Consider the following 14210-nt stretch of genomic DNA (forward strand, 5'->3'; position numbering starts at 1 on the left):
GGAGTCCATTCTGACCCACAGTGCCCCTAGAGGACAGAGTGGAACTGCCCACAGCGTCTCCAAGGCTGTCAGTCTTCACGGAAGCAAAGCCCAAACCACACCCACTGCCTGGAGTCCATTCCGACCCACAGCGCCCCTAGAGGACAGAGTGGAACTGCACCACAGGGTCTCCAAGGCTGTCAATCTTCATGGAGGCAAAGCCCGAACCACACCCACTGCCTGGAGTCCATTCTGACCCACAGCGCCTCTAGAGGACAGAGTGGAACTGCCCACAGGGTCTCCAAGGCTGTCAGTCTTCACAGAAGCAAAGCCCAAACCACGCCCACTGCCGTGGAGTCCATTCCGACCCACAGCGCCCACATTCTCCTCTGCTCTCTGCCCACTCAGTTTGTCACCCTGAAGCTGCTGATGGTCTGTGCGGACGACACCTGTATTCTCCTGTCACCTGTATTCCGTCCCCAAATCCTCCCCGAGACACCGCCTACGTGGCCGTGTTGAATTAGCCCCAAATTGTCCTAGTGCAGGTGCATCGAGTCTGCCAGTCGGTAACCTCCCAGCTGTGAACCTCCCAGCTGCACCATCCGTGCAGAACCTGTGCCTTGCCTACGCAAGTAGAGGCCACAAGGCGGTGCTCCGATAGATACTTGGGGCCCAGACACCATCCATGTCAGGATGTGTGAAATAAGATGCAACATACCTGTTAATCCCAGCACGACAGGACTTGTCCACCAGTGTCTTCAAAACCTGCCTCTATTCCATCCTTCCCTTTCCGATACTGGGGACTGGAGGGGGGACATACCCGAGTTTACATGTAGTCGACTCTGCCTCATGGCACCACTGTGTGTCAGAGTAGAACCACAGGCCACAGGGTTTTCAGTCACTGATTGTTGCATAGTTTGCCAGGCCTTTCTTGGGAGGCATCTCTGGGTGACCTAGAACTTCCGCCTTTTGGTTAGCAGCAGAGCGTGTTCATCTTTTACACTGCCCAGGAACCCCACAGGTTTATAGATATATTAAAATAACGAAACAAACAAACACATTGCCATGGAGTTGACTTCAACTCACAGTGACCTGACGTGTGTAAGAGTAGAACTGTACGGCATGGAATTTTCAGTGGCTGACTTTTTCAGAAGTACATTCCCAGGCCTTTCTTCCGAGGTAGTTTTAAGAAAAATGTGGTTCCGATGAGACACACCCCAGCACGTAATCTTAGTAAAAGCACTTGCCATCGTGTGAATAGCAGAGAAACATTGTCTTATGAATAGCTTGGAAACACTGACACAGTGCAGGAAGACGAGCCCCTTGGGTTGGAAAGGACTCAAAACAGACTGGGAAAGAGCTGCCTCATTAGAGTAGAACCAACCTTAATGATATGGATAAAGTAAGTCTGTTGGGACCTCTAAGGCATGACTCAAACAGTGGCAAACATCCATTAATAATCGGAACGTGGAATGTACGAAGTTTGAATCTAGGAAAATTGGAAGTTATAAAAAATGAAATGGAACACATAAAGATTGATATCCTAGGCATTAGTGAGCTGCAGTGGACTGGTTTTGGCCATTTTGAATCAGACAACCATATGATCTACTATGCCGGAAATGAGAAATTGAAGAGGAATGGCATGGCGTTCATCATCACAAAAGATGTTTAAGATCTGTCCTGAAGTGCAATGCTGTCAGTGATAGGATAATATCCATACGCCTACAAAGAAGACCAGTTAATACAACTATTAATCAAATTTATGCACCAACCCCCAAAGTAAACGATCAGGAAATTGAAGATTTTTATCAACTTCTGCAGTCTGAAATTGACCGAACATGCAATCAAGGTGTGTTAATTATCAGTGGTGATTAAAATGCAAAAGTTGGAAACAAGGAAGAATCACCGGAAGTTGGAAAATTTGGCCTCGGTGACAGAAATGACGCTGGAGATGGCGTGACAGAATTTTGCAAGATGGATTTATTCATTGCAAATACCTTTTTTCAACAACACAAAAGGTGGCTGTACACGTTGACCTCGCCAGATGGAGTATACAGGAATCACATTAACTACATCTGTGGCAAGAGGCAATGGAAAAGCTCAATGTCTTCAGCCAAAACAAGTCCAGGAGCTGATTGTGGACCAGACCATCAGCTGCTCATATGCAAGTTCAACCTGAAGTTGAGGACAATGGAAACAAGTCCATGAGAGCCAAAACATGATCTGGAATATATCCCTCCTGAATTTAGAGACCATCTAAAGAATAGATATGATGCACAGGACACCAATGACTGAAAACCAGAAGAATTGTGAGATGACATCAAGAACATCATCCATGAAGAAAGCAAGAGGTCATTAAAAATACAAGAAAGAAAGAAAAGACCAAAATGGATGTCAGAAGAGACTCTGAAACTTGCCCTTGAGCAGAGTGGCTAAGGCAAATGGCAGAAATGATGAGATAAAAGAGCTGAACAGAAGATTTCAAAGAGCAGCTCGAGCAGACAAAGCCAATTAGTATAATGAAAAGCGCAACGACCTGGAGTTACAAAACCAAAAGGGAAGAACATGCTCAGCATTTCTCAAGCTGAGAGAAGTGAGGAAATAATTTAAGCCTCGAGTTGCAATACTGAACGATTTTATGGGCAAAATATTGAATGATGCAGGAAGCATCAAAAGAAGATGGAAGGAATACACAGAGTCACTGTACCAAAAAGAACTGGGCAATCTTCATCCATTTCAGGAGGTGACATATGTTCAAGAACCAGTGGTATTGAGGGAAGAGGTTGAAGCTACGCTGAGGGAATTGGCGAAGAACAAGGCTCCAGGAATTGATGGAATACCCACTGAGATGTTTCAACAAACGGATGCCCCGCTGGAGGCACTCTCTCAGTTAGGCCAAGAGATTTGGAAGACAGCTACCTGGCCAACTGACTGGAAGAGATCCATATTTGTGCCCATTCTAAAGAAAGGTGATCCCACAGAATGTGGACGTTATCAAACGATATCATTAATGTTACATGCAAGTGAAATCTTACTGAAGATAATTCAAAAACAGTTGCAGCAGTATTGACAGAGAACTTCCAGAGGTGCAGGCTGGATTCAGAAGAGGACATAGAACGAGGGATATCATTGCTGATGTCAGATGGATCTTGGCTCAAAGTAAAGAATACCAGAGAGATATTTACCTGTGTTTTATTGACTACGCAAAAGCATTTGATTGTGTGGATCATAACAAATTGTGGGTAACGTTGAGAAGAATGGGAATTCCAGAACACTCGATTGTATTCATGAGGAACCTGTACATAGACCAGGAGGCTGTTGTTCAGACAGAAAAAGGGAACACTGCATGGTTTAAAATCAAGAAGGGAGTGTGTCGGGCTTGTATGCTTTCACCATACTTACTCAATCTGTATGGTGAGCAAATAATCCGAGAAGCTGGACTGTATGAAGAAGAACGTGGCATCAGGATTGGAGGAAGAATCAACAACCTGCGATACATTGACGACACAACTTGCTTGCTGAAAGTGAGAATGACTTGAGGCACTTACTGATGAAGATTGAAGAATACAGTCTGCAGTATGGATTACATCTCAATATAAAGAAAATAAAAATCCTCACAACTAGACAAATCGGCACATCATGATAAACGGAGAAAAGATTGAGGTTGGCAAAGACTTCTCATTGCTTGGTTCTACAATTGACTCCAATGGAAGCAGCAGTCAGGATATCAGACGATGTGTAACACCGGGCAAATTGGCTGCAGAAGACCTCTTTCCAGTGCTGACGCGCTAAGATGTCTCCTTGAGGAGTAAGGTGCGCCTGACACAAGCCATAGTATTTTCAATCCCCTCATATGCATGTGAGAGCTGGACAATGAATAAGTAAGGAAGACCGAAGAAGAGTTGATGCTTTTGAGTTGTGGTGCTGGCGGAGAATGCTGAAAGTACCGTGGACTGCTAAAAGAACTAACAGATCTGTCCTGGAGGCCAGAATGCTCCTTGGAAGTGAGAATGGCCAGACTTCGTCTCATCTACTTTGGTCATGTTGTCAGAAGGGACCATTCCCTGGGGAAGGATGTCATGCTTGGTAGGGTAGAGGGTCGACCAAAGAGGGGAAGCCCTCAAAGAGATGGGTTGACATGGTGGCTGTGGCAATGGGCTCAAGTGTAGCAAGAATTGTGGAGCTGGGTCAGGACCGGGCGGTGTTTTGTTCTGCTGTGCATGGGGTCACTGTGAGTTGGAGATGACTCGATGGCACCTGACAACAACATCGTGTGACTCCTGCTGACCCCATGTGTGTCAGTAAAACTGCAGTCCGTAGAGTGTTCAGTGGGCAATTTTCTGGAAGGCAATCGGGCATCTGTTCCAAGGCACTCGTGGGTGACTCGACCCTCCCACCTTTCAGTGAGCAGGTAGGCAGTCAGTCAACCCACGGACTCTTGCTCAGAATCACCAGGAGTGAGGCCCTTGGTGCTTCTAAAGCAGGAATTAAATTGCTCCAGGAGAGATGAGGTCCCCATGCCTGTCAGTTGTTGTCCTGGAGTTCTCACCCCGGCCCCAATCTGACTTCCCAGCAGAGGCACCAGGGAGTCTTTCAGGTGCCACGGCTGAGCCTACAGCAGCCATGGTCCTTCTCAGACATGCGTCATGTCTGAACAAGCACCAGGGAGAACGTCTGAACGTTTGCTAAGCTTGATAGGAATGGGGCTTTTCTTCCAGAAGGATCTCAAGGTACGGAATACACGGACTAGCGCCTTTAGCTTAGTGGCAGACGGCCCTGCATGGAAACTTGTAACGACATGTAAAAACACCCAACTTGTGGCCAGGGAGTCGTGTGCGGCTCACCGCGCCTGTGTGGTGCCAGAGCAGAGCTGCGTTCCCTGGAGCTTCCGTGGCTGCTGTTTCAGAACGGGGTCTCCAGCCCTTCCTCCGAAGGCAACTGGGAGTGGGCTCAAACCTGCAACCTTTGGGTTAGCAGCCAAGTGCATTTGCTGCCTGCGTCACCCAGGGACTCCTAAAATCGACGTACTGTGGAGTCAATGCCGACTCTCGGTGGCCCCTTGTGTGTGAGTGGAATTGAGCTCCCCGGCTGTTTGTAGGCTGCATACCGTAGCATCTGTGCAAGGAAGTCTTTGAATTCCTTCCAGCAGGAGGGGCAGCCGCCACCAAGACTCTGTTCTTGTTAGTGGCCTGGAGTCGAGTCTGACTCATGGCGCACACGACTGGTAGACGACTCAAGGTGTGTCCCAGTGGAACTGTGCTCCGTGGGGTTCACAGGGGCTCATCTTTCACAAGTGGATGGCCAGGCCTTGCTTCCAACTACCTCTAAGTGGACTCGAACCCCTAACCTTTCAGTTAGCAGTCTAGCATGTAACCATTTGCACCCCTCGGGCAGCCCCGCCAAGCGTGTTCCTGCTGCCTTTGCTGACCAGTTGGAAAGAGCCACTCAGCCCCTCAGGGAAGCTCGGTAGTTCCTCACAGCTGGTCAGCAGGGGGCTGGGGTTTATTTGCCCTGACCTTTGGAGGCACTCAAGTTGGTCGCCCATGAATACAGGCACATGGTTGAACAGCGTTTCCCTTTGGAAGGATGTGGGGCGATGCCTGAGGAACAGGACCACGGCAACAAGACATCTGGTAACCACACATGCACGCGTCACAACCACACCGGTCACTGCAAAAACCGGTCCAGCTTCGCCTGAATCCGAGCGAAGCCGTCCCGGCCCAGGTAGTCGATGTGGCCGTCTTCCCACTTCCTCCTCTCTTCCTCCGGACTTGGCTCCCTGACCTTTTCCTCAATGGACATCGCGGACACAGAGACGGCCAGGCCGACCTGCGGAGAGAAGCCAACAGGAAGGGTGGTTGGCGTTGCCGGCCGTGGAGCAGGCCGTGTCTACAGCATGCATCCGCTCCGTGACTGCTCCCACCAGGGGCATCGGTTATCAGAGAGCCCGCGGCCAGCAGCACTTTCTCCACGACATAGTGCATGCTGAATCGAACATAGGACTCTTTGAAGAGCATGCTTTTTGCCTGTGGTCTTTGAACTTTTATACAACATGAGGTACATATGTTCACATTTCCCGCCAATTGCTTTTGGTTTCTAATGTTAGCTGCCCCTGAGTTTGTCCCGACTCGCAGCGACCCTGTAAAGAAGTGAATGAAATGCGGCCCCGCCCTGAGCCACCCCCCCCCCCCCCCTGGCTGTGGCTCAGGCTTGTCTGATGGACAGCATTTTCAGTGGCTGATTTTCAACAGTGGACAGCCAGGCCGTTCTTCGTAGTCTCTCTCAATCTGGAAGCTCCGCGGAGACCTGTCCAGCGTCATGGCAACACACAGGCCCCCCAGACAGACGGAGGGGGGGGATCTGTGTGGGGGCCTCCTGTGTGGAAGGCGAGGGTTCTCCCACTGACCCGGCACTGCCCGGCCTCCTAATTTCTATCCGATTGACCACTTTGTGCACGCACGCCCACAGCTGACTGAACGTCTTCACCCACCAAAACCTCGATATTCTGTGTGATAAAGAAGAGCCAAACCCACTGCCACTGAGTTGACTGCAACTCACAGCAACCCCCACTGGGTTTCCAAGGCTGTAAATCTTTATGGAAGTAGATGGCTTCATCTTCCTCCTGAGGGGCAGCCATTGGGCTTGAACCACTGACTTTCTGGCAAGCAGTCAAATGTCTTACCCATTACGCCACCAGAGCTGCTTAGTTTGTATGATTAAAAAAAAAAAAAACACCTCATTGCTGTCGAATCGATTCCAACTCATAGCAGCACCTCTTTGGGTTTCTGAGGCAGTATCTCTATGGAAGTAGATTGCCCAACTTTCCTTCTGAATTTTTTGTGGTAGTCAGTGTTCAAGGAAGAAAACTCACGTAAATTGAATCTCTGCCATTTGGAATTGCTTGGCCAGGGCAGTTAAACCATTTCCCTTTCAGTGGCAGGGCTTTTGTGTTCTATACTGACAGACATGACATGTAAACATACAGGTGTGCCAAGACACACGCACCTTCCTTGTGTTTAGTTTTCAAGTGACTCGACGAAAATAAACACGTTTGCTTAGAAAATTTCTGAGTGTTAGCAAAACTTTTACAATATGAATGAGCAGTAATGACAGACTCCCACACACTCAACCTGACAAAAGGCGTGTCTCAGGTCATGTGTGCTGGACACTTCGTTCCTGTTGGGTGCCCTCAATTCAGTGCCGACTCATAGAGAGCCCACGTCACCGATGACAGCTGCTCATGACGGTTTGTACGCTGTAACCTTTACGGAAGCAGGTGGCCACATCATTCTCCAGTGGAGTGTCCGTGTGGGTTGAACCGCCAGCCTTCCGGTTAGCAGGCAGGCGCTTAAGTGCTGAGCTACTAGGCCTTCTTAGAAAGAGGCCACTTTTGTTAGGTGCTGTAGTCTCTATGGGAGCACTTCACCACGTCTTAGCCCTGCAAAACTGGTGGGAGGGCTCACATAACCAACCGACCTTTTGATTAGGAGCTCTGTGGCGTAGTGCCTAAAGCACCTGACTGCTAACCAGAAGGCTGGCGGTTCAAACCCACCAGCCACTCCCCGGAAGGAAGGTTGGGCAATCTACTTCCGTAGTGATGCCACCTCGGAAACCCAAGGAGGGGTCGCTATGAGTCAAGTCCAGTCAATGGCAGTGAGTTTGGTTTGGGCTTTGCTTCCAGTGGGTTGAGCTTGGGCTTTGCTTCCAGGGGTGTGGTTTGGGCTTTGCTTCCAGGAGCTCTAGGGGCGTAGTGCCTAAGGCACTTGACTGCTGACCAGAAGGCTGGAGGTTCAAACCCACCAGCCACTCCTCGGAAGGAAGGTTGGGCAATGTATTTCTGTAGAGATACGACCTTGGAAACCCAAGGAGGGGTTCCTATGAGTCAGATCCGACTCGATGGCAGTGAGTTTGGTTTTGGTTTTTAACTACTTAAAAAGCAAAAGGCAAAATTAGATCGTGTTACGGGCTCAGAAGAAAGCCACAGTCTCTGCTTTCACCAAAGGCATCTAGGGACAGAAGGACGGCTAGGATCAGGACACCCGGAAGCGGAGAGGGCAGGAAGCGTTTGTCTTCCGTTTCCTTCTTAAAGACGCGACTGATTGAGGGCTTGATTTGCATGAAACCCTCCCTCTTGGTTTTTACAGCTTAATGTCCCTTCATTGCACAGAAGGAACTGTGGGGAATCAGCTTCCGGCGAATAACGTTTGCAGAAGAGATTTGAGAGAGAGGCACGGTCAGCCGCGGAGAAGCCCATCTGCCAGGGAAATGCGGGACAGACCGACAGAGGGCGTGCTGAGCGGCGGCCCCTCCTTTCGGAGAAGCCGGGCTGACCTTGTGTCAGTATCTGAGCATGTTTGCAGCCCCAGGGGGCGCTGTTGGCACGCGCTTTCATTAGGTGCCCAGGGCAGGGCCGGGCGGGGCAGGGGGATGGGATACCACCTCCAGCATGTCCCGTGGGGCTGGCTCCCTTGTGGCCTCAGCAGGGGGCGCCTGTCTGGGTGCCAAGGTGTCCTCCGATGGGCCGCTCTCACCGTTATCCACGGGCTGCTGGAGACATAAGCATTCTGTCCTTAGTGCATACTGCACTCCAGGGGGTGAGTTCCAGCCAGGAGCTGTTATCCTGGAGTCGACTTGCCCTACGGCACCCCCGTGTGTGTCACAAGAGGAACTGCACCCCAGAGGTTTTCTAGTAGATGTGGCTCTGGTGGCATAATGGGTAAAACATTCTGCAGCTCACCCAAAGGTCGGTAGTTCAAACCCACCAAGGGGAACAGTGAGGCAGTTGGCTCCTGGAAAGATTGACAGCCCTGGAAACAGGGTCACGGGGCAGTTCTCCTGTCCTCTAGGGGTGCGGCGAGTTGGAACTGACTCGATACCAAGTCAGTTTTGGTTTTTGGTCTTTTGCAAGTAGACCGCCAGGCCTTTTCTTCTGAGGTGACCCTGGGTGACAAACCTCCCAGCCCCTGGGTGGCAGTTCACCATGTACATCAGCCAGGGTCTCCTTGCTGGGACCTGCTGTGTGGTCCTGTCAGCTTCTGTGGAGCCAATTCCAACTCATGGTGGCCCCCGTGGGTCGGAGCAGGACTGTGCTGCGTAGGGTTTGCAGTGGGTGACTGGTCTGGAAGTACACTGCCAGGGCTGTGTGCCCACCTGCAACCTTGGGGTGAGCAGTCAGGTGCATTCACCATCTGACCACCCAGGGCCTCCTTGAATAGAAGGACCATTCCCTGATCCTTGTGGTAATACGGACCGATTAGTCATGACACTGGTACTCCCCAAAGGGAAGAGCAGGCAGAGGACAGAGTGTGATGGCCCATGGATGTGACACCCTCCCCCTCATTCAGTGGGCTCAAGCTCTTCCAGGAAATAAGAAGCCAGGAGAGAGGTAGACATGAGCAAATAGGACCCAGAAACTATACCGAGGGCGTTTCCGCCTCTGTGACGTCTGAGAATTGGGGGGAAGGTGGTGAAATGGGGTCACGCAGTACTCCAGCGGGAGTCCCAGTGGCTGGGCCACCTGTCACCTGTTATCAAGAACAAAGGGCAAAAGCAGGTTAAATGGCGTCAGGTCAGGACAGGGGTGCGTGTGCATACAAGCACCTTCTCCCCAAACGCGTCACGGAGCTGCTGCTGCATCCACCACGCAGGGGACGTGGAGGCTAAGCAGGGCTTGGCACACACGGCCCACACTCAGCTGCTACCCTAGAGCTGGGTGGTTCAGAGACACACAAGGTGACACAGAATAAAGGCCTGGCAGTTGGTTTGCAATGACAGCCAAGGAAACTCTCTGGACATGGGTTCTGCTCTGTAACACAGGGGCGCCAAGAACTGTCCTGGGCTTGATGGTAACTAACACCACGTGGGAGAGCAGTGTGCTGACTACTGCCTGTGTGTCAGACCCGACTCATAGCGACCCCTCCTTGGGTTTCCGAGGCAGTATCACTATGGAAGTAGATTGCCCAACCTTCCTTCCGAGGAGTGGCTGGTGGGTTTGAACCGCCAGCCTTCTGGTTAGCAGTCAAGTGCCTTAGGCACTGCGCCACCAGAGCTCCTGGAAGCAAAGCCCAAACCAAACCCCTGGAAGCAAAGCCCAAGCTAAACCCACTGGAAGCCAAGCCCAAACCAAACTCACTGCCATTGACTTGACTTGACTCCTAGTGACCCCTCCTTGGGTTTCCGAGGTGGTATCACTACGGAAGTAGATTGCCCAACCTTCCTTCCGGGGAGTGGCTGGTGATTGATAGAGTATCTATTAAAAAAAAAAAAGAAATCTATTGCTGTGTATGGTGCCGACAGTTAGTGTGCTCAGCCGCTAACTGAAAGGCTGGAGGTTCAGATTCACTGAGAGGTGCCTGGCAGTCGGCTACTGAAAAACCCGGCCACTGAAAACCTCTGGAGTACAGCCCCCTCTGCACACCCAGGGTCGCCAGGCATCCCAATGGCTTGACAGGAACGCAGCTGGACCGTGCAGAGTCCGAGGGTACGACCATGGTTGGCAGGGCTGTGACTGCGTAGGGCACTCCTGCATGGCCCCACACAGCCAGCCATGAGGTTGGTGGTTGACATCCACTCAGGTGCACAGAACGCCAGGCTGGCTGACCTGCTTCTGAGAGCTCACAGCCTTGAGAACCGTCCGGAGCCCATTCTCGACCGTGCACCTGGGAGGACCACACAAGATTGTCACCTCAAACGAGGCAGGCTGACAGCTGACGCTTACAAGCAGAGGTAGCCTCTGTGTGGAAATGACAGCTCAGAGCGGGCACAGTAACCCCAGTTACATGCGCACGTGGATACACAGCGGACGTGCAGTGCTGGGCTACACGACCCAGCGCATCTAGAACCACTCAGACCGCAGCTTCTCTGTGCATGATGGCTCCAAAGCTGCAGCACGGATTGCAGCCAGAGAGGGCAAAACCTAAAGAGAGTGTCCGGCATCCCAAGCACAGAGGAACGGTTTTTTCCACTGCCCGCAGTTGCTCAGGCTTGTAGACTACCCCTCTTGCCAAGGACCACTCACGAGGCTGGACGTGCAAAAATGGAACCGTCTATACTGCAAAGTCCTGGACAGCTCCCGAGAAGCTGGAACCCTGAAAGTTGGCAGCCCAAGGACAAGCAGGAGACTGGAGGCTGAAATTGGCAGCTCGCTCCCTCCTGAGGCAATTAAAGACGGACAAACCACGCAGGTGCCAGTTGTCGTACACCTAGCCACGCTGCACGGCGACCCTGCGAACAACAGAACCAACCACTGTCCGGCCTCGGGCCATCTTCATGGATGTTGGTGGGTTGGGGTGCACTGCTGTGGCCACTATGTCTGCCCACGTCACAAAGGGTCCCCTCATTCTCACTGACCCTCTAGTTTAGCAAACATGATGTCCTTTTCTTGTCGTGGGTCTTTCCTCACAACGTGCCCAAAGTCAGCGGGCTGACGTCTCCCCATCTTGAGTTCTAACAAGCATTTGGGCTATGTTCCTTTTAAGGTTGATCTGTTGTTCTCATGTCTGAAGACTGTCCAGTATTCTTCTTCTTCTTTTTTTTTTTTATATAGAGAAATAAAGTTATCTCAAGGAAATGGCTCCCACCCTTGTAGAGGGTGGCCAGTCCCAAGGACACAGGTCAGATGTCATGCTACAGGCTCCTCCTGACTCACGCAGCTGCAGAGGCTGACGGACCCGAAAGGAGCAGGCTGCTGGCTTCAGAGGCTGATGAATGTGGGGTCTGCAGGAAGAATGGCCGGTGGCGGGCCCCCAGGCTGCTAAGGCAACCTCCACCAATTGGCAGGCAACGTGGCAGGTCACAGGTTCAAGTCCAGGAACCAGAGATGAGGAGGAGCAACATGGAGGGTCTAGATGCAGCACCAAGCCAGAGCCAGTTCCCAGCATGGCCTTGTCTATATCAGCAGCAGGCCCCGCCCTGGGGAAACTCCCTGCCAGCGGACTGGCCGTTCACGCACCATCCCGGGGGAGATGACATCGCATCACATCACATCTCACCATGGGGTGACCACATCCCAACTGTAAGCCGCTGAGCGGTACATTTTTTTTAATGCCTTTCATCGAAACATAATTTATGTACAGGGAAATACACAAAACGAAAGTCCCATGGGTCAATGCTTTTTTTTTTTTTTTTTTTTTGCAGTGTTCCCTCCCCTCCCCTCCCACCCCGATAACCAACAAAGAAACTTTCCTTCCATGTTTAAACCTTTCCTTCACGTTTACAATAGTGGAGTGATGCAATATTTGTCCTTCTGTGACTGAACTATTTCAGCATAATATTCTCCAAGTTCATCCGTGTCCTATGGCGTTTTGCAGATTCTTTATTATTCCTTACATGCTCCGGTGGCATAGTGCCTAAGGCACTTGACTGCTAACCAGAAGGCTGGCGGTTCAAACCCACCAGCCACTCCTCAAAAAGAAGACTGCCTCCATAGAGATACCGCCTCGGAAACCCACGGAGGGGTCACTATGTGTTGGAACCGACTCGACGGCAGTGAGTTTGGTTTTTGAGTTTTTTATTTTATTCCTTAGGGCTCCATAGTATTCCATCGTGTGTATGTACCACATTTTGTTTATCCGTTCTTTGGTTGATGGGCACTTAAGTTGTTTCCATCTCCTTGCTATTGTGGACAGTGCTGCGATGAACATAGGTGTGCATAGATCTGTTTGTGTCCTGCCTCTTACTTCTCTAGGATATTTACCTAGTAATGGAATGGCTGGGTGAAATGGTATTTCTAATGCCAGCTTTTTAAGGAATCGCCATCCTGCCTTCCACGGTGGTTATCATTTACAGCCCCACCAGCAGTGTATGAGAGTCCCAATCTCTCCGCGTCCTCGCCAGCATGTGTTACTTACTGTCTTGTTGAACGTTGCTACTAGTGCTTGGGCCAGATGGTATCTCACTGTTGTTTTGATTTGCATCTCTCTCACGGCCAGTGATTGTGAGCATCTCTTCATGTGCTTGCTGGCTGCCTGAATACCCTCTTTGGTGAAGTGTCTATTCATGTCTTGTGTCCATTTTTAAATTGGATTATTTGTCTTTTTGTTGTTGAGGTGTTGGAGTTTTCTATAAATTTTGTACATAATCTTCTTGTCAGATACATTGTTTCCAAATATTTTTTTTCCCAATCTGTTGGTTCTGTTTTCACTCTTGAACAAGTCTTTGGAAGCACATAAATATTTCATTTTTAGAAAGTCCCATTCATCTAGTTTCTCTTCTGCTGTTTGTGCATTTTGGGTTATGCTTGAGAGTCTATTTATGCCATAAATTAGGGCCCCTAAAATTGCCCATTTTTTTATTTGATGAACCTTGTAGATTTAGGTAAAACATTATTTAGAATACATGTATTATTAAAATAAAACAAGATGTCCGGTGAACAGCAATTAAAACAACCACCAAGATCATAAAACAAAAGGAAGTGACAACCCTGATTTTCTTATTACCCACCATGTTTCTCTATCCAGCACACTGCAAGACAAAACACTTGGCTGAGAGACAACTAAATGGCCAATACCCTTCTTCTTAATGTGGTCCTTTACATGGAAAATGCATGGGACTTGCCCCTTTGTTTTTGGCAGCAGTCACCTTGCTCTCGGCCCCACCACCACCTTGTACACAAAGGGTGGACTAAGGCCTGCCAGCATGCTGCTCTCCCACAGGGCCAGGAATTTAGAAAACCCAGTCACTTTGGCCAGAGTTCCAAACAAACAAACAAAAAAAACAGACCTGTTGCCATCTAATCAATGCCAATCCCCGGTGACCCCGTGTGTGAGAGCTGCCCTGCCCCATAAGGTCTTCTTGGTAATGATCTCAGTGGAAGCAGCTCTCCAGGCCTTTCTTCCGCACCACCGCCAGGTGGGCTGGGACTTCTAACTTGAAGTTAGAGCACAAACCGTGGCTTTACCCAGGAACCAAGCTCCAGGAACATCACTCAGAATCAGGAATTCAAGACGTGGCCAGTAGGTGGCAGCAAAGCTGCATAATTCATCACAAAGACGCAGTAGAGGACATGGTAGGCTAATGAAGTCAAAGCGTGTTCCCTGTTGCATCCGAAGCATGGAGCTCCCACGCGTGTCAGTGTGCAAGTGGCTCCCTGGGGTTTCTAATGGCCGATTCCCCAGAAATGGACTGCCAGCAGTTTCTTCCTGGGGCCCTCAGTGTGGACTCAAACCTCTAACCTTGCCCAGGACAGAATTCTGTAAGGCCAGCCTCTATTTGAGTGGCCATAACAACAACAA

At 50.3% G+C, this 14210-nt stretch overlaps 1 protein-coding gene across 1 annotated transcript in view; it reads right to left on the reverse strand.

Moving 5' to 3' along the window:
• Nucleotides 1-5646: 5646 nt before the first annotated feature.
• Nucleotides 5647-14210, reverse strand: part of GYG2 (glycogenin 2) — a 52474-nt gene continuing 43910 nt past the window's right edge. Inside the window, exons 9-11 of the mRNA XM_007958917.1 lie at nucleotides 9399-9503; nucleotides 8419-8526; nucleotides 5647-5808 (exon numbers count right to left, since the gene is read on the reverse strand). Of these exons, the coding sequence (XP_007957108.1) occupies nucleotides 5647-5808; nucleotides 8419-8526; nucleotides 9399-9503 (375 nt within the window). The remainder of the gene's footprint in view (nucleotides 5809-8418; nucleotides 8527-9398; nucleotides 9504-14210) is intronic.

Source organism: Orycteropus afer, unplaced genomic scaffold (genome assembly GCF_000298275.1).
Source record: "Orycteropus afer afer isolate SDZICR_OR568_19922 unplaced genomic scaffold, OryAfe1.0 scaffold01208, whole genome shotgun sequence".
Classification (NCBI taxonomy): Eukaryota; Metazoa; Chordata; class Mammalia; order Tubulidentata; family Orycteropodidae; genus Orycteropus; species Orycteropus afer.